The sequence below is a fragment of the Haliotis asinina genome, chromosome 3 (genome assembly GCF_037392515.1).
Source record: "Haliotis asinina isolate JCU_RB_2024 chromosome 3, JCU_Hal_asi_v2, whole genome shotgun sequence".
Lineage (NCBI taxonomy): Eukaryota > Metazoa > Mollusca > Gastropoda > Lepetellida > Haliotidae > Haliotis > Haliotis asinina.
The window spans coordinates 65,274,398-65,294,024 of NC_090282.1; the positions used below are offsets into that span (position 1 = coordinate 65,274,398).

A 19,627-nucleotide genomic window follows, 5' to 3' on the forward strand; every position below is an offset into this window, starting at 1 on the left:
TTAAAAACTTTGTTCATGTGTACTGAGAATTATTTTTCTGTGATGATAAACACTCAGGATTTATTAGATAAACTGGTTAATCTGAGAAATAGATGCTGTGATACTGGTGGAAATACTTTAAAAGAAAATGATGGCATTATTTCTGCAACAGGATGACATCTTCAACACCTCTGGAACACATCATTGAAAGGAACTATGCTGACAAATACTAAGAAATGATCACCCACTCCATTACAGTCATGTTCTATATTACTGGCAATGGTTTTCATCATGTTAGCAGAATCTGGTTCAAATATTGTAATATTTCTGCCCCAAAAGGTTTGAATATGTGTGTTAGGATGAGAGATACAAATCCACTGAACTGCTGCATGTGTTTGTGAAGGCTTCATATAAACCTAAAGTGTGCTTCTCACTATATATTAGGTCATCTCGTTTTCCCAGAATACCCGCATTTGTGGTTTTTGTTTTTGTAGGGACAGGTTTTACTTTTCGATAGTAAGACCGCTTCCTAGTGTTTACTTTCCTAACTTTATATGAACATCAACATTCAAATGATACATGAGTGTTTGAAATCAATTGAAAAATATCGTTCAAGATTAAACTTAAAATACAAAGATTTTCCAAAGCAGGATTGGAACCACAATTCTCTCATCCAAAGGCAAACCCTCTACCACATGGCCAACAAAGGTGGTGGGGTTAAATCATCTTCTTATAGTCACTGACATTAAATTGATTTTATGCTTGCTTCAGTTATTGTAATGTAGCTTCATTAAATGATCATCTACATTATAATTACCCATCATTGATGGTATATATGTTAGAGAAAACACTTCTCCACGGTTTTGGTAGACAATGTAAAACCATTAGGGTCGGGAAATCCACTCCTCGGGATTTCCCTCCCCCTTCGGTTTTACATTGTGTACCAAAACCTCGGAGGCGTGTTTTCTCATAATACATCCATATTAACACCAGATATGAATTATCAGCCCTAACATATCAGCGATAATCTTTGTAAATTATTCATACACTTTTAACAGCATGGTTCCACTGACAACAATGTAGTAGCAGCCAGTCCTGTAGAAGCAGGTCCATGATTCAAACATCTTGTTTTCTTCAACAATCTACACAAGATTCTGTAGCTTAGCTGCATAGGTAAACTGTTCCTCATGGAGCTGTAATGTAGCATTGATGTAAAACCATCACATTTTAAAACCATTTGTACTTCATGTTCAAGAGGTCAACTGAGCCACCTATACAAGTGAGTTGTATAAGTGCAAAGACCAAAGCAAGAGTCGGAATTGAACCTTCAGTAAATAAAACAACAATGTAGTTGTAAAGGAAGAGACTTACTGCTTAACTCTGCAATGAATGAGTGAGTTTAGTATTATGCAATTTTGTAGCAATGTTCCAGCAATATCATAGAGGGGGACACCAGAAATGGACTTCACGCACTGTACCCAAGTGGGGAATCGAACCAAACTGCTATGAACAGTACTTCAGTAACACCAAGTTGTGAGTTTAATTTTACGCTGCAGTCGTCAATATTCCAGCTATATGGGTACAGTCTGTAACTAACTGAGCCTGGAAGAAACAGTCCAGTTACCAACAGCATGAGCATCGATCTATGCAATTGGGAACGGATAACATGTTAACAAAGTCAGCCAGCTTGACCATTTCATCCCATTAGTCGATTCTTACAACAAGCATAGCTGCCTTTTACGGCAAGCATGGGTTGCTTGAGGCCAATTTTACTTTGAATCTTCACTGGTCAAAACCTGAAGTAATGCATGTCTTTGGTATTTACCATTTTGGTGAAACCATGAGCATGTAGAAAATTGGTAAATAATCCGAGTCCTGTCCAAAAAGAACAGTGATTGTTATTACTAGAAACGATCCACGCTGTTTAATGATGAGCAATCAAGCTCCAGTCTGATTACTGATGTACCTCACTCAAGGAAGATGTTTCTCTATAAGTCTATCACAGAATCCCCACAATGAGATATCCCTTCTAACAATGCAATCCAAAGAGTGAGTGAGTGAGTGAGTGAGTGAGTGAGTGAGTGAGTGAGTGAGTGAGTGAGTGAGTGAGTGAGTGAGTGAGTGAGTGAGTGAGTGAGTGAGTGAGTGAGTGAGTGAGTACGGTTTTATGCGACTTTCAGCAATATTCCAACAACAAAAAAGAATTTCTTTGAGAGTCATTTTCAAAGTTATATAGGTGAAGGAAAACCAAGTTCTAAGGGCAGTCAACTTCCATATTGCAATGAGTGAGACATTTCACTGTAGGTAATAGAACTTGTTTTCCTTCAGCATCACAGAAGGGACGCGAGAAATGAACTTCACACACTGTACCCATGTGCAGAATACAACCACTGTCTTCTGCATGATGAGTGGATGATTAAACACTGCCTCTTGATCCAAAGAGTATCAAAACCAACAACTAGCCATTGAGTCTTTATGAATTTATTGTATATAATAACATGTAGTTTGTACAATGACAAAAACAATGACAAGTAGTGCACGGCAAAAACCCTCTGTAGCGTAGTTGCACAATCAAGATGGTGGTAAGATCATCAAGCACTAGTGATCTGAAACAGGAAGCATCCTTTGATTAGCCTTACAAAATACATTTAAAAAGTCAAATTCCAACTGGGAACAAATACATCACCATACTGTTTAAAAACTTTACCATATATTATCGTAGATAAGTCAATCTCATAGTTAAGCTAACTTGACCCTTAAAATGAGTGTATGGTATGCCCAGTATGCTCATTATTGACTCACATACTCCGGCAAAGTAGTGGCTCAGCATAACATCACTGGCACAGGCTACTTTGCATATGATGTGACAGCTTATCTCCATCGAGAGGGCATAGAGACATTGGACTTGCCCTCTAAGTAGAAAGACCTGTCCCAATTGAACATCCATGGGACATTCTCGGTTGAAGGATGTACACCAGGCACCCCACACCCGTCAACGAGGCCGAGCTTGGTGAAGCTCTTCAGGAGGAATGGCAGGCAATACCACGGGCAACCATCCAGAATTTAATCAAAAGTATGCCATCAAGGTGTCCTGAATGTGTTGCATAACATGGTGGACACACCAAATATTGAACTTCAATCCCACATTCGATATAGTGGACATTCTGAGCAATTTCACATTCACTGTCATTTCATCAGTTCCTGTTTGTTTTTGTTGGTAGTATACATCAAACTACTCTAACTGATTTACATGACAGCATGCGGAGCTGAACAACCAATGTAAACAAAGACTAACCACACAACTGGAAATTGTTCTTCACTTTTAAGGATCTTTTCAATAAATGTTCATTTGATCCCATATGTATGAAGACATGTAAAAAAATTAAGCAGATGAACAACAAATGTAAGATCTTGAATGGACAGAGCAAAATGTGACAAATCATCAGATGGCAGCCTGCTGTGGTAGAGGGATTGTCCTGGCTGTGTGGAAGAAAGATTATCCTGCTGCAGAGTGTGAAGCCCAAAGGAAGATACTAACAGATTTGGTATGATCACCAACTTGCACTCAAAACATCTCTTGTATCTCACCGATATAGTATCTATGATGCAGATTTCTTCTTCTCTGATTCCTTCTTCTTCTCAGCCTCCAATTTAGCTTCATCCTCTTCGTGGGTCTTGATCAACTTCTCCACCTCTCCATGGGGCAGAATCCTGATGACAGTCTTGTTGTCCTTGCGCGTCAATGTGGATATCTCAACTGCAACACAGAAATATAAAAGACTACAACACCCAAGCAAGCAAAGTGAGCGAGTTGGGTGCAAAGTGAGCAAGTTGGGTTTTATGGTGCCTTTACCACAGCAGGGGACAGCAGAAACGGAATTTACACACTGTACCCATATGGGGAATCAAACCTGGACCTTTGGGGTGACAAGCAGATTTATTAACCCCTGGGTTACCCCACTGCCCCCAAAGGATGCCAAACTCAGCAATATTCCACCCATATGGCAGCAGTCTGTGATTAGGACCAGGGCAGTGATCAACAGCATGAGCATAAATTTGTGCTACTCAGAACCAACAAAGAGCCAACAAAGTCAGCAAACCTGATCAACTGATCCTGTTAGTTGCCTCTTACATTACAACAAGCATGGGTTACAAAACGATCAATTCTAATCTGGATCTGCATGGTTTGCGAATCGACAGAAACAGGATAGTGCTGTTGGTCCATCTCACAACTACAAACTGTATATGTTAACTTCTTTTAGTTTACATGGTTGGACAAAATCTCAGAAGTTGGAATTAACAATTCCCTACTGGAAAAAAATAAATGGAAGTAATTTCAAACACTAAACAGCTCTGAAAGTTTCTCAAGATATTGGATCCAAACAGCAATATTTAAGCAACAATAATTAAATTTTTATTGTGTTCATTAAAATTCTGGCAATCTGATTGGTTAACTGGGAACATTTCTTTTGAGTTCATTTCCCAATGAATCTGAAGAAAAAATAAGCCACGCCTAATGAACCGGACTACTTTCGAACCTGAGGAATGTCGGGGAATACCTTTACACAGCGAGGGAATTCCCTTGTACTCTGGTACCTTAATGAACTTTGGGTAAACATTGAAGTGATACATTGTGGTTAACATAAACAAACAACTCAAAATTATCCGTGAACGTTAATAACGTCGACAAGAGCATGCGCACGTTGGAACTTCAGTTCATGGCATCGCAATCCCAGTCACATCACAGCCTCTTTCTACTTGCGCAAATACTACAATCTCAGTTCCACTAACTTCATATCATCGGGCTTCATTTCCAATTCTCACTTTTCAAACTGTCTCTTTCAGTTCGCAGGTAGTAATTCAAACGTTTGAACTTGAAACTTGGCCGATACCGGGACGTGTCACATTGAGTTGTTCCACCCTGATTCGCCAACTCATGTTAGCTTGGTTGATTGACAGCTGTTTGGGGGTGCTCTATGCTGATTGGCTAATGGTTTGGTAGGCATGTCATTTTATGTAAATGAGTCACCTGAGTCATGTCACGCCATTACCAAATTCTTACACCGAAAATGTTAATTGGTGGTAACAAAGACATCTGTTTCGATTTCGATTTGATTATGGTTAAAGAAAATATTGTTAAAAGGGTATAGTATTTGTTGCTGAATTTAATTATAAGGATTAATTGCGTATTTCTTTCATTGCATTGAATTATGAAACTAAAAACCAATGTGCAAACTTTTGTAAGAATCCGCTACAGAGTAACTCACTGTTACACTGTCAACTCCAACTAACCTTTCTCTGGTGTGAGTTTAGTCATGTCCAGTGTCTTGCTGAGGACTCGGACAGCCAGAGCCAGAGCTTCACTGAGAGTTGTCTCCCCATCCTTGTATTCTTGTTTCAACATTGACACAGCATTCTGAAAACAAATGTGTGGGATACATAAAAATAAAACACTAACAATGATACCAGTTTGTCTGATTTTTATTAAGAAACTGAGGTGAAGAAACGTGATCTAAGTCCAGTTTTAACATCTGTATCTCACTTGAACCACCTCATCCGCATTAACTGTGTGTGTCGTTAAACATTAACATGGGATCCTTGTATTCTTGTTGTCTTGGTTTGCACATCCTGAATATGACATGGCTGTGAAAAGGACTTTCACTGAAAATACCACTTATACAAGTTCACATAAGGTTTGGTGATGCGAAATAGGGTTAATGTCATACATAAGCATATTTCCCATGGTTACCATGGTTACTGCTTACAACCCTGTTTATGCCAACACCGGTTGCAGAAACAAGTACTTAAACTGGTGTTGATGCCTCAAAAGGGCCAACTGAGAACGTATAGCACTGCTGTTTGCCAACACAGGTTGACTTGTCAAGTACAGTGCACTCTACGTCAGACCGGCTTGGGACCGACTAAACAGTCAGAATTAGACAGTAGTTGGAGTTACACTGAAATTTCTTATATCAATGCCTGAAGGTACGGACCACAAGTGCAGTCTGGTTTTCAGCAATTCACGAAAGACAGAGTCCAAGTTAGACAGAGTGCACTGTAAGTGTACTTGCACTGATACTGTTTCCTTGCAGCACTGTGCTGCCTTTACAGGTTGCCTTAAAAAATCCTTTGCAGCACTGTCTGTCAGTACAGATTGCCTGACAAGGACTTACAGCACTATTGTTGCCAATACAGGTCACCCGGAGAAGTACTTTTACAGCGGTATCGTTTCCAACACAGGTCATCCTGAGAAGTACTTACAGCACTATTGTTGCCAATACAGGTTGCCCTGAGAAGTACTTAAAGCACTAATGTTGCCAATACAGGTTGCCCTGAGTAGTAATTACAGAACTATTGTCACCAATACAGGTTGCCCTGAGAAGTATTTTCAGCACTGTTGTTGCCAAGACAGGTTGCCCTGAGAAGTATTTACAGAACTATAGTTGCCAATACAGGTTGCCATGAGAAGTACTTACAGCACTATTGTTGCCAATACAGGTTGCCTTGAGTAGTACTTACAGAACTATTGTTGCACAACAGGTTGCCCTGAGAAGTACTTACAGCACTGTTGTTGCCAATGCAGGTTGCCTTCCAGCCTCCATAGTTGCCACTGGGGTCACTCTGGTACAGCTGGTATCCGTAGTGCTTGTCCCAGCCCATGTACAGTAGAGATACACCAAATGGACGCTTTCCTGAAACACAGAACAAGTACATGTCTAGTAGCTTTGAAGTCATAGCTTACGCAGTACTTATAAACACCAAACATAAGGCAGGACTGACATGCTAAGAGAAAACAGGTAGATTATTCTGGCAAACTTTGAATTCAAACTCAGGAAGAAGATCCTGGTATAACTAAAAGATGTGTTTGATATTTAATGACGACCTCAGCAATATACCACTTGAATTACAGTGGTCTGTAAATAATGAAGTCTGGACCAGACAATCTAGTGTTCATAGTCATGAGCATCAACCTACCCTGTTGGGATACAATGACATGACTCAACCAAATCTGACAGCTCAATCTTATCGAGTTTTGCAACTGAAGACTAGTGCTAACTTTTGCTGAAGATTAATGCAAACCCACATCTTTAGGGTATAACTGAAGGAAGTCTGATGACGATGAAAGACCATTCTAGTAATCCTTTAAAATAAGCAAGCATTACTGAGGTCTAATTTACTTTGGCTTCATCACAGGCAGTCACATTGACAATGAGAAGTATGATACATCTTTTGAAGATTCGGATGCAATTTCCAATGGCATTGCAAAGTCTCACCTCCAAACTGTGTGTAAGCTTGCTTGATATCACACAGGGTGCTGACCACTTGTTCACAGGGAATGGGCTCTTGATACTGGAGCATATACCTGCAACCAAATACAGTGCACTCTGTCTAATTCAGACTGTTTCATTGTTTACACCTCAACTGTGAGAGTGAGTTTAGTTTAATGCCGCACTAAGCAATATTCCAACTATACAATGGAGATCTGTAAATAATAGAGTCTGGACCAGACAATCCAGTCATCAACATCACGAGCATCAATCTGCGCAATTGGGACCTGATGACGTGTCAGCCAAGTCAGTGAGCGTGACCACCTGATCCTGCTAGTCACCTCTTACGACAAGCATAGTTGCCTTTTGTGGCAAGCATGGGTTGCTGAAGGCCTATTGTACTCCGGACTTTCATGGGGCACACCTCAACTGATGTTTGGTCTCCTCATCACAAGGAGCAGATGTAGTAAAACACATTCTGCAAACCCAGCTAGTGTTCTAAAACTACAACAATAGTTTAGGCAAGGGTATGAAAAACACCATTGTCATTCAAATCAGATCTATTTACTAAGATCACCCTGATAGCTCGAATAGGAAGATCCACTAACACAACCTTTTAAAGAGGGATAAAATCAACAGGATAAAAGAAAGACTCGTCTTCATTTCAATTTCATTTTTAAAACACACATATCAGATTGCAATCAATGAACGATGCTGTCACTATCAGTTCATTATCAACTGCAAATTAAAAATCTTTTCAGTTGCTTTTAACAATAAGGATTTCAACGAGTGAACTTACCTCTGAGAAATAACTCGAAGCTCATTTGTAAGTACATTTGCATCTGCAGTGATTCCAGCTACACTACAAGCCATGTCACTGAAACAAACATCATTCCATCACAAAATCGACATGGCAGGCCATATATTATAAAGGAAGAAAACAAGACCAGCCAAAAGGCAGCAAAACAACTTTCTGGTATATTTGACAAGGTGACAAAGAATAAATAGTCTTCATTAACACTTTAACAGCAACAGACATATCAACTGAACACATTCCACAGCTACCATGGTTCCAAACTACTTGTGTATTTCCACTTGTCTGGAAGTGGAAACCAGTCACCCCTACAGTTTCTATCTGCTTGAAGGCAACCATGACAGCCCAAGAGATAGCCCAATTTCTCTCTTAGTACCAACATGTTTGATGGTGGGTCTGCAGCATTTTACATTTCCTATTACTGTTTCAATTATTGTGATTAACATAAAAATCAAGTAGTGTTGGGAATCAACCTCTAAAACCATAATCCATTGTCGATGTCTTCTGTCCATCAACTATCTATAAATGATCAACTACAAGTGTGGATGAACACAAGACCCGCTGATGAGACGACTGCCTCACGGTCGCTTGTAACGAAGATCATATGACACAAGATCGTAACCCATTCTTCTTTAGAAATGGATTAAGAAACACTTTAACAAAAGGATATTGAAAATCACAGTGTATTTGACAATTAATACAAATTTAGATCACCATTTTTACAACTAAATGATACGAAGGTCAAATATGAGTGTGCAAAAATGTAGAAATGTTCAACTCAAGATCTACAACTGGAATTTGATGCCGAATAGAACGGCTATACATCTAAGTGTAGAAGTAACAAATATCAATAAAGCTATCCATTTCCAGCCGTATTCATGAATTCAACAAGAATTAAGTCTTTCGTAAACACAAAACCACAGGCAGAACATGGCATGGTTAAATTCTTACCTGCGGGCCCTTATGGCACATTTGATATTTTTAAAACTGCATTAACGTATGTTTTCAATGTAACTATCTTTCATGACTTAAAGAGAATGTCAATCTTAGAAAATGGCAGTGTAACATCGTATGGGCAGGTCCATTTTTATGATTACTATGATGTCCAAACTAGTATAATGGGTATTCTTGGTAGCAGATGACATGCGATCCTCACATTGACTCATTTCCGATGACATAAATGGAAATTAGTTTTAATTGTTTCCAATTATGGAACAGCAGAAGAATTATTCATTTTTTTAATACTCCCAGCCTAAAGAATCTGTAGAAGCTAGAGACAAGCATGCCAAGATTCGATATACAGCAACATTATGAACAATGAATAATGATAAAATGTGCAGGTCAGAGAGACAGCCAATCATCAATGTCTTTTGACTCTTTTTTTTGAGGTCAGCAAGTACACACAAAAACCCCTATCTAGCATTGTTTATTACTCACGATTTATTAGTGAATGTTACAATACAATTACAACTTGGACATTCACTTCAGACTCTGCACTTGTAATGTAATGTAATGTAATGTAACATAATGTAATGTTTTAAGGTAAAATTCAGTTTAAAAAAACATGAATTTATGGCACACCTGACATTGAAATGGCCCTTAAAATATCATGACAGTGCCCATGAGGCACACTTGAAAAAAAAAAATAAATAAAAAAGAATTTCTATCCCTGAAAACGTTTTCTCGAAGCAGTCTAACCAGCCAGTCAAATTCGCTTGCTCTGATCACTTGTTATAGTCTCGGGTGCATTTGTTGTTCCTTGAACCATTTTTGCATAACATACTTCATTTACGAAACCTTAATGAGTGCTCGCATATTCAAACAAGGAATCAAACACAGGTCTAAACAATATATGTATCCACCCTAAAACGGTTATTATGCTGCAAGCCTCTACTTCAACAAGAAGAAAACGACTTCTCACACAACAAACTACAAATAGACTTGACTTCCTCTATTACAGCCTACCTGGAGGTATCTACAAATCTTGCATGTACACCAATCATTCTTGTTATCCGTGAAGACAGTATACAGCAAGTACAGGAAAAGTTTTTAATCGATTATTGAAGTTTGATTGTCAAATGATCAATAAGCTGATTATTTTATCAATCAGTGCACCACTAAGATCAAGGACACAAAAACACCTTTCCAGACTCCCAACAAGGGCAAATAAAAAAAGTCCTATTAATATTGAGCTTAAGCATGACTCTGATACAAATATAAATCTTGTCACTATCACAGTATCAAACATGGAAGAACATTTGAATGAACTTACTCATGTAGTTTGTAGATCTTCTCTGAGTAGGAAGCTTCATCTAGAAGTTTGTTAGTGTTTCTTCTTTCTGCTGCTAGGAGAACCCCATCCTTGGCCAGGATGCCGAGACAGGTGCCAGCATGCCCAATAGCCTCCATGGCATACTCCACCTGATACAGGCGGCCTGAAACAGCAAACCAATATACGATTTTAACAAATATTTTATTGTACATAGCCCTATCAGTGAGTGATAGTATCACTCAGACCTTTTTAATTATTCCAAAGCGAGTGAGCAAGTGAGTTTAGTTTACGCAGCGCTCAGCAATATTTCAGCTATATTTCAGCGGTCTGTAAATAATCGAGTCTGGACCAGACAATCCAGTGATCAACAACATGAGCATCGATCTGCGCAATTGGGAACCGATGACATGTGTCAACCAAGTCAGCGAGTCTGACCACCCGATCCCATTAGTTCCCTTTTACGAAAAAGCATTGTCGCCTTTTATGGCAGGTATGGGTTGCTGAAAGCCAATTATTCTACCCCGGGACTGTCACGGGTCATTTTTCCAAAGTAAGTTTGCAATAAATTATCCCTGATAGCAAGGTTACATAGATAAATAACAAGAATCTTAACATAATGGCCATGCTGACAGTTTATTGCAACAATTCAATAGAATAAAACATAGGAGTAAATAAAGGGTTGTACATATAATAAATGTTTATGACCTAAAAAGTTAATGTTGGAAGTTTTCACAGCAAAATGATCATTAGAATATGCAATAAAATTACAAAAAAGAAACTCCTTCAGGGTGTCATTGAATGTTTGCTTCCTGTGACCATGGTTATTTTTAATAAAAAAAAAACACTTGGGTGTAACATGCTGGAAAGTTATATAAAGAAATGTAAACGTTTAAATAATTGGGCTTTACACATAGGTCTGTTATCAAAGCATGAGCACTATCACAAGATTTTGAGGATGGTCACTGATCATACAGTATGCAAGCTAAAGGATTAAATAATCAAGTTATTTGTCATTACTGACATTAGTGCACGTCTCTGCTTTTTCATGTGCTTACCTTCAGGGGAGAATATGGTTGTTCTTGAGTCATATCGCCGAGCCTGAAAAGTAGAATTTTAAAATATAATAATGAAAATTAAAAGACGTGGTGCCCAAAAGGGTGAGGCTGACCATAAAATGTATTTGGAAGTCTTCAGAGAAATCACTGCAGTGGTATATCTTTACACATGCTAAAACATGAATTCCTTAAAATTAAAGGTCACATGCAACCCAAAAATCAAACATAATTAAAACACATTTATCACTTATTCATGACATATAATATACACTGCCTCTTTTAAAAAAGTGTAATATTTTGTACTTTGGCTTACTTCCCCCGAAACGAAGCCCTCGGGAGACCGAACCCAGTCATAGCGGGTGGATATGCACTCAAGTGTAACGACGGCTTCCGATTGGCTGTTTCATTTGCTGATATGCTGAGGGCGCATTGTGTGTACAGAAAGATGATCTGTTTGATGGGCATTTTAGAAGTATAGCCAGTCATAAGAAATTAAGATTCTTTATGGATAACAACTTCTTTTTGTGTACTTCATGCGTCGTTTCAGTATGGATTCATATACTGTTGTCAAACAAAATCATATACACTAAAAGAAGTCATTATCCATGAAGAATGTATATAGAGATGTTGGGTTTGGAAAATACACGTTCTCTGAATTTGCGCTCGATCCAATAAAAAAATCATGTCGGCAGAGATGGTAAACTACTGCGTGGCTGGAATCTGTCATTCGTCCAAGTACAAAGCAGGACTTGAAATTTCTGACAAGAGTTTGCACCAGTTTCCGTCAGATCCAGTCATCCGAAAAAAATAAATGTAGTTTGTTTGCAACCCACAGACATAAAAACATGTCATGTGTATCACATGTGCCTAATTACATAATGTGGCAGACAAGGGACTCGGGTGCACGAGTCATAAATCAACTTATTTTCTTTATGTCGTATAGTCTGATAGGTGTTAAGTTCAAATTGCACGTGGTCAATGATTGAAGCTGTGTATTGCATGTTGTCTTTAGTAGACAGGCAGACAGACATATAGGTGTGAATAAACCAGACACTGAGCTTTCTCTATGACAGAGACTGCTTACCACAATCAACAAGTTTTTTTACGTAACAAGTACATTATTTACTTGTTTGTGTACACAACCAAGATTAGACAACTGCTCACGACCTCAGACGCTGGACATGCATACTGTTTCAAGCTCCGCGAACCTATTCACTGCGCATGCGTTATGGACGCAGCGCAGCACAGCTGTTGAAACCAGTTTTCCCCCCATCGCTGGGGGGAATTTAGTGAAACGTTTGAACTCCGATTTCACGGGCTTTTTCCTCATCGCGTTTTTTTCAACTTCATAGCTTGAATTGGCATTTTTTATGACTTGTTTCGGTAAGTGCATACCGAAAGGTACCAGAATCTGCAAAGTTGTGTTTTACGTTGTATGCGACCTTTAACAAAATGGATCAGCAGAAAGAAAACTACTAATGAAAATCCACTTAGATCCCTACACATGTTAAAAGGTATCATGGGTATTGCCTTGGGGTAGAGCTCTTTGAAGATGCCAGGTTAATACAAGTTTCGTGCCACTTATGCTGATCATACTTGTGCCATGAGTGGTGACAAAAGTGATTTAGCATTTAGATCTGATTAATTGCCCTGTTTGATCTGAGTGATCATAAGATGGACCACTGGACTGTGTGTTTCAGATTTGCTGTGTTTATAGGTTGCTGCCATATTACTATATACAAAGTGTTGAATATCGATGACACTGTTCATACTAAAAGACAACAGATGCATGCAAGATTTGATCAACACAATCAATAAATGTGTCTTAGGAAAACCTTAACTGTTAGTCTGAACAAATAGTCCAGAATGTTGATGGTAATTTAAACTTCATCCGAGTCATTCAGTTTGTTGCACACTTTAACATAGATAAACACTGAGTTTGGGTATCAGTAACTATGAGCTTGTGATTTGTACATTCTGCACGCATGATGATTATTGTCACTGATGGAAAAGTGCTACATCATGTCCACGATTAAACGAGACTAATGCAGAAAAATATGATACAACTCATTCTTATCTTATTAATCTTATGTTGACGTGAACTACTGAAATGCATGCCATCTTTGGGTGAACACTGGCAGCTTTCTGACAAAGTCAGTGTTCCGCAAATAAAGAATCAGCAAACACGAAAACTGCTCTGTCACACTAACCAAAACAGATTCATTACTCAAACAGCACCGATCTAAAGTAATTACTGTAGTTAACTACTCATGCAAGCTGCATGACAACACTTTCAAGCTGGTATAACAAACATAAATCATTAAATGCCGTTAGAACTGCATAACTATCACAATGATAGCAATATTCCGTCAACTCATGCCGTACTCACCATCTTGGAATTTAGGTAGAGCTGTATGAGAATACGAAAATTGCAATTTCCATTATTCAAACCAACACCAAAATTGCCACAGAAATAATATGTACAATATTTAATATAATATTCGACATAGTATATTTAACCGGAAATATAACATACAGAAGATGAATTCGAAAATAAATTCTATGGACAGGGGAGACAACTTGTCAATAGGATTGTGCACACCCGTAAAATAATATTCATATCTGCAATGTGAAATCGAACTTATTTTTTTTCTCGTGGTTTTAGTATAGAAAGACGAATAGAAGCACAATCCTGATAAACATTGATGATATTATGCAAGGAACAGTACTCACATAAAAAATAATTAAGTTCTAATTAACGCCTAGATCATGAATACTTAACTGAATTCCATTTTTACAATCTGAAGAATAGAGTTTCATATGACAAAATGTGACGTACGGCTATTTATCTCAGCTTAATTTACTGAATTACTGAAGTTCTTAACCCTGAACCCTTATCTGTGTGAAATGTGATACGGGGGATTTTAGAACGCTTCAAATGGGTTGTTGTTGTTGTTGTTGCTGCTGCTGCTGTTGTTGTTGTTGTTGTTGCTGTTGCTGCTGCTGCTGCTGCTGTTGTTGTTGTTGTTGCTGCTGCTGTTGTTGTTGTTGTTACTGAGGCTTTGTTTACCGTATGCAGGTGAGGGAGGGAGAGAACTTGCACTGTGAACTGTTTGAACGGGAGAAGGAATACGTATCTTTTTAAAGTTGGAAACACTTTTCCTCACTTTATTGTTAATCCCATATTCTACATTGCAAGTTCCCAAATATGTATGATATGGTTCTCATGACAGCAATTGCAAAATTAGGATGTATAGTTAGGCATTCAATTTTCTTGCACAATTTATAGTATTACCCTTATGCTGTTTTGTCATTAAATAACGAACGACACCACTTGCTGTGAATGAAAATGTGTGTAGATTTTATTTCAATCCATAAAGATGAAAAGACAGTCTCCATATATGTTCTTTATCCAATATACAGGTTCTCAGAAAAATATTGCAATACATACCGTTTGCATGCAGTGCCACTCTCAGATAAACGTTCACACTTTTGTGTCTTTCAAGTTTGAATTTCAATTTTTATTAAAACGTATACTTATTTTCTTACTATTCGTTATCTATTTGACTTCGCGGAGTTTAAGTTCCCTTTTTAGATTGATGTGGTTTTGTGATACTTGTGTGATGATCAGCTGAGAAAAAGCTTTATTTTCAACTGAAAAAACCCCAACAAACATTTAGATATCGATAATGTTTCAGTGGCATTATAGGTAACTGAGACCTTGGGGAATAAGCAATATGTAACAGTTCCTCGCTTCCAGTATCAGTGGGGTAGCCTAGCGGTGAAATATTTCTCTCGTCACACCTAAGGTCCGGGTTCGACTCCAGCATGGGTACAATGCCTGAAGCCCATTTATGGTGTCCCAGCTGTGACAATGCTGGAATATTGCTAAAAGCGGCGTAAAACTCAACTCATTCACTCACTCCAATATCAGACACAGATTAGTAATTGAATACGCTTTCCTCGCATGTATCACGGTGCACGATGGTTTTTGCAATGTTGAGGTCCATGCTGAGGTTATCAGGGATAACCTGGCTTAACCAATGCATAAGCGGTGCTGTTATCTATGGTACACACTAGACAGATTGGATTCAACGTCACAGTTGAAGAGGGACGCTGAGCTAAGGCACCATGGCGGAACAGTCACAACCGTAAGTCGGGACACAGCCCGTTCATTTAGTTTTCAAAATGTGAAACTTAATTCATACTTAGATCATGCACATGAAAGATGTTTCTTTCACATGTGTCAATTTGCTAAACTATGGAAGATTTCCGCGTAAAGGCAATATTAATCTCGATGAATCAATGCATGCTAAATTTGTACCCCGGCTCTACGAATGTAGAGGTCATGGTTCATAATGCACACAGAATGGAATAACCCCATTCATGATATTTTCCTGATTGTTTCACAATAAATGTTTTATGCGTCACAATAATTACACCTTGAATAGATGTATAATCTCAATCCTTGCATGTATTTGAAAGGAGAAAAGTTAAATTACTTTAGTAGTTTGGGTTATAATATATTCGTCAACATATCTCGTGATTCTACTGAAATACCGTACAGAGTAACATGAGGTCCATGTCACTCATATATCTTGTCACGTTCCACACGTTCTACTCAAACATATATTCGTTACTAATCTGCAACTTTCATAGATCTATTACGAATACAAGTGCATTTGTAATGTTTAATTCTGGAAAAGTTAGAATATGTAACAATATTTGTGTCTTGTGGAAAGAAAGTTCAACCTTAACAAGGTCAAGCAAACACCACCAATACGTCTACTCGCCGTGGAAATACGATCCGACAAGAGACGATAAGCTATCCATGAATGGTACTGTCACCCAGTGCAATCATGTCATGGACAACCGCGAAACAATGAGAACAGTGTGTGTGTAGTGTATCTTTTGTAAAACCCTACTCATGACTTTCATCAACCGCCTGAGAAGCTCCTTCCACAGGCGCAAGAACACGTACGATTAAACACTGTTTGCACATGAGCTGATGTATTGTAAAACAAATTCATAATGTTGAAATGGTTTTTGTCATGAGTTCAATCGATAACTTTAACAAAACCTTACACATAAAAGCAGCTGTTCACATGCATGATATTTGCACGTTTTTCATCAATTTGATGCATGATCCTCGTGCAATTCATCGGCATAAGGTTAGCAGCTGGTTACCCCCAAGTTAGTGGAGAAATCGATCTTCGCTGTGACCATGTGTATAGATAACATATAGTGCGTGTTTTAAGCTAGTAAACTTTTGATGGGAAATATATGTGAGAAATACTGTCTGTTTGTAAAAAATATTTTGTTTGGATTTAAGTTCTCGCTCGTCACGACCAATGTTCGGATTTGATTACCCACGTATGTGCAGTTTTAAAGTCCATTTCTGGTGCCGTGATATTGGAACAAAATTTTCCCTCACTAATTCTCAAAGGAAGCATTCGAGCCAAACTTGAAGACTGAAGAAACGTGTGGTCGGAATACGTTACTATGGAATTCATGAATACATGACACTACAACAACTGTTTTTTTCCTATCACACCAATGCATCGTTACGGGTCAGGACTTTCATAACTTTTGGATATTTGTTCTGTATAACAGTGACATGATAGAAATAATATAATGGGACACAAAAAGACGTATTTCTCACAGTAATGTCGGTGTGTTCCACGAAATATTTTTCTGCCCCGGGAAATTCGGGGCTATGATATACGCTTTTGCTCTCTATGTAATATTTTCGGTTATTACACGTAGTTTGAGAAAATTGGATGCTTTTGTTCGGATGCAATAAAGAGGAAAATAACACAGAGATAATAGAAACTCGGAGTTTGTGCTGTTCTGTATGGTGGAAATTCAGTAATGCATTTGCGTGTGTGAACGAGATGATAATGTGTGGATTTACACTGCGTCCTTAAACTCATGCTTGTCAAAGGAAGCGGAAAATGGAGTGACTGAGTGACCGGACTCGCTGACTTGGTTGCCATGTCTTCGTATCCTGGATGCGTATACTGATGGTCATGCTCTCGATCACCTGACTTTATTATTTACAGACCGCCATATAGCTGGAATATTGCTGAGGACGGTGTGAAGGCAATCTTCGGGAGGCATTCATTGTGCATGAGTGTAGCTTTACGCTGCTCTCAGCAATATTCTAGAAACATCACCGTGTGAGAGGCCAGATATGGACTGGCGACAGCCAAGTGGCAGACTACTCAAACGATAACATGTACATTAATTATTTGATTTTTTTGCAGTGGTCCACATGACCTTATGAAACACCTATAACGTTTTTCAGACTCTCGGCCCGACTGGTTATGCCCCATGTGGATCTGTCCAACTCCACACTACTGACTGTGTCTGTGATGTCGCCGGCATACCCTGTGCCTGAACACTACATCATCCTGGCTATTGGACACATCCTTCTGACACTGTGGATCTGCCTGTCCAATACCTCCACCATCATCACCATCGGGATGGACTCACATCTCAGGACAGTCCCCAAGAACGTGCTCATTATCAACTCTGCAGCAACAGAACTCATCGTCGGCCTCTTCTGTTGTCCGTTGTATACAGACAGTCTTCTCCACGGAACTTGGAGGAACTCCCGAGGAGCTTGCATCACATATGAGCTTGTATTCTACATCCAAGTCTGCATCTCCGTATTGTCAGTCCTTGTCATTAATGTTGAGAGGTTCTACTATCTCTTGTCTCCCCGTATGATGGATGGTTCTGGGAAGGGCATCCTCACCGCAGTTCTCATCCTTCTTCCATGGGTTATTGGCGTGAGTCTTGTAACTCCTATGTACTCGGAAGGAATAGCCATGAATAACCCCCGGACTACAGACGCCGGGCATTGTGTCATTCTCTGGAAATGGAAGTTCCAGATAGTCACCTGCTTTGCCAGTTTCTTTGCTCCTTCTTTTCTGGTCATATCTGTGATGACAACAGTCGTCATCGTCTATGTCATCTTTGGGATTCTGGCCAAGAGAGGAAACAGGGAAGATACAGTGGAGAAGCCTTGCAGAGAGTCTCTACACATGGTCCTACTGGCCAGTTTTGTGTGTGTGGGTATGCTGTTCCCAGTCTTCTTCTGTCTCCTCATGTATCTGTTCTGCAACTTCAACAACTCATCGTGTATCAGGTCGGACACAGTGTGGGGGATCACTATGTATCTTGCGATGATCAAATCTGGGGCGATGCCCCTAGTGTGGCTTGTTTCCACTGATATCCGTCATGCAGTGTCATCGATGTGGAAAAGGAGCAGCTGTACACCTAGACTGACCTTGCAGAGATCCTACAGCTATACATTATCACTTGCTTCATCTTCACCAACATCAGTTACTACTAGCTTCTAACTCTTGGATCACAAATGTCATGACAGACTTCCAGTCATGGGTGGAATTTAGATGAACTTGTTTACATAAGGTGATCAGAAATCGATACACCTGCCATGATCTACTGGCTATTTCCATAACAATGAGGTACATATTTCTATTATTCATGGGTGGAATTTAGATGATCTTGTTTACATAAGGTGATCAGAAATCGATACACCTGCCATGATTTACTGGCTATTTCCATAACAATGAGGTACATGCTTCTAATATTGGGAGAATGCCTATCAAGTGAGATTTTTATAATTCACTTTGTCTTCTTGAAAGAATAAACCTTGAGATGAATAGAATGCTTTATCTTGTTTCTTAGTGTATTAGGTCTAGTGATTTACTGGAACAGCCCGCAAGGTTAGAATTCACCTTATTCACATGCATATAGAAACCAGTCAGTAATTCGCAGAGTTTCAAAGACACCAGAATACCTGAAATGATATTAGTACCTAAATGATTGCAACTGTAACTCATTGCTCTCCATCTTTCAGAACTTTGAGATACAATGTAAACCAGTGATACTGAGGGTGGTTTTTGTTTACATGGTATATGGCGATAATGTCATGACATGTAATAGGATAATATCCACACAGTGTAGCAGTGCATGAATATTCTGGACTAAGATGTGGAAATATTCCCTTGTCCACAATGATGAAACTGACATTCAAATCTGTAATCACTGTTGTCCCCATACCTTACACCAGCTTGAATTTGCTTTGGTCTCATTGGTCCAATGGTTGAGGAGACGAATTTTATAGACAATGCTGCCACAGGTCAACAAGCAGGTTATTGTGTAACTTGACATATGACTTGACATTTAGTCCGGTGATCTTAATGATATC

General features: G+C 38.9%; 2 protein-coding genes across 2 annotated transcripts; one reads left to right on the plus strand and one right to left on the minus strand.

Moving 5' to 3' along the window:
- Positions 1-2,444: 2,444 nt before the first annotated feature.
- On the minus strand, positions 2,445-13,855 carry LOC137278308 (proteasome subunit alpha type-4-like). The gene is made up of 9 exons (XM_067810567.1): positions 13,778-13,855; positions 11,389-11,431; positions 10,334-10,496; positions 8,047-8,124; positions 7,254-7,342; positions 6,541-6,671; positions 5,272-5,395; positions 3,568-3,736; positions 2,445-2,585 (listed from the first exon to the last, which is right to left on the minus strand). Exons 1-8 carry the CDS (start codon positions 13,778-13,780, stop codon positions 3,579-3,581), a joined length of 789 nt encoding a protein of 262 aa, XP_067666668.1. The 5' UTR covers positions 13,781-13,855; the 3' UTR covers positions 2,445-2,585; positions 3,568-3,578.
- Positions 13,856-15,493: 1,638 nt separating this feature from the next.
- LOC137276986 (histamine H3 receptor-like) lies at positions 15,494-19,079 on the plus strand. The gene is made up of 2 exons (XM_067808642.1): positions 15,494-15,539; positions 17,696-19,079. Exons 1-2 carry the CDS (start codon positions 15,520-15,522, stop codon positions 18,753-18,755), a joined length of 1,080 nt encoding a protein of 359 aa, XP_067664743.1. The 5' UTR covers positions 15,494-15,519; the 3' UTR covers positions 18,756-19,079.
- The last annotated feature ends 548 nt before the right edge of the window (positions 19,080-19,627 follow it).

What these genes read in the sequence shown, in the direction of transcription:
- LOC137278308 (XM_067810567.1), bottom strand. An exon ending in CTTCGAGTTATTTCTCAGAG is followed by an intron (nt 7,343 to 8,046) that starts GTAAGTTCACTC and finishes ATTTGGTTGCAG; the next exon opens with GTATATGCTCCAGTATCAAG. An exon ending in TAAACTCACACCAGAGAAAG is followed by an intron (nt 3,737 to 5,271) that starts GTTAGTTGGAGT and finishes TCTGTGTTGCAG; the next exon opens with TTGAGATATCCACATTGACG.
- LOC137276986 (XM_067808642.1), top strand. Translation starts at nt 15,520, where the DNA reads ATGGCGGAACAGTCACAACC. An exon ending in ATGGCGGAACAGTCACAACC is followed by an intron (nt 15,540 to 17,695) that starts GTAAGTCGGGAC and finishes AACGTTTTTCAG; the next exon opens with ACTCTCGGCCCGACTGGTTA.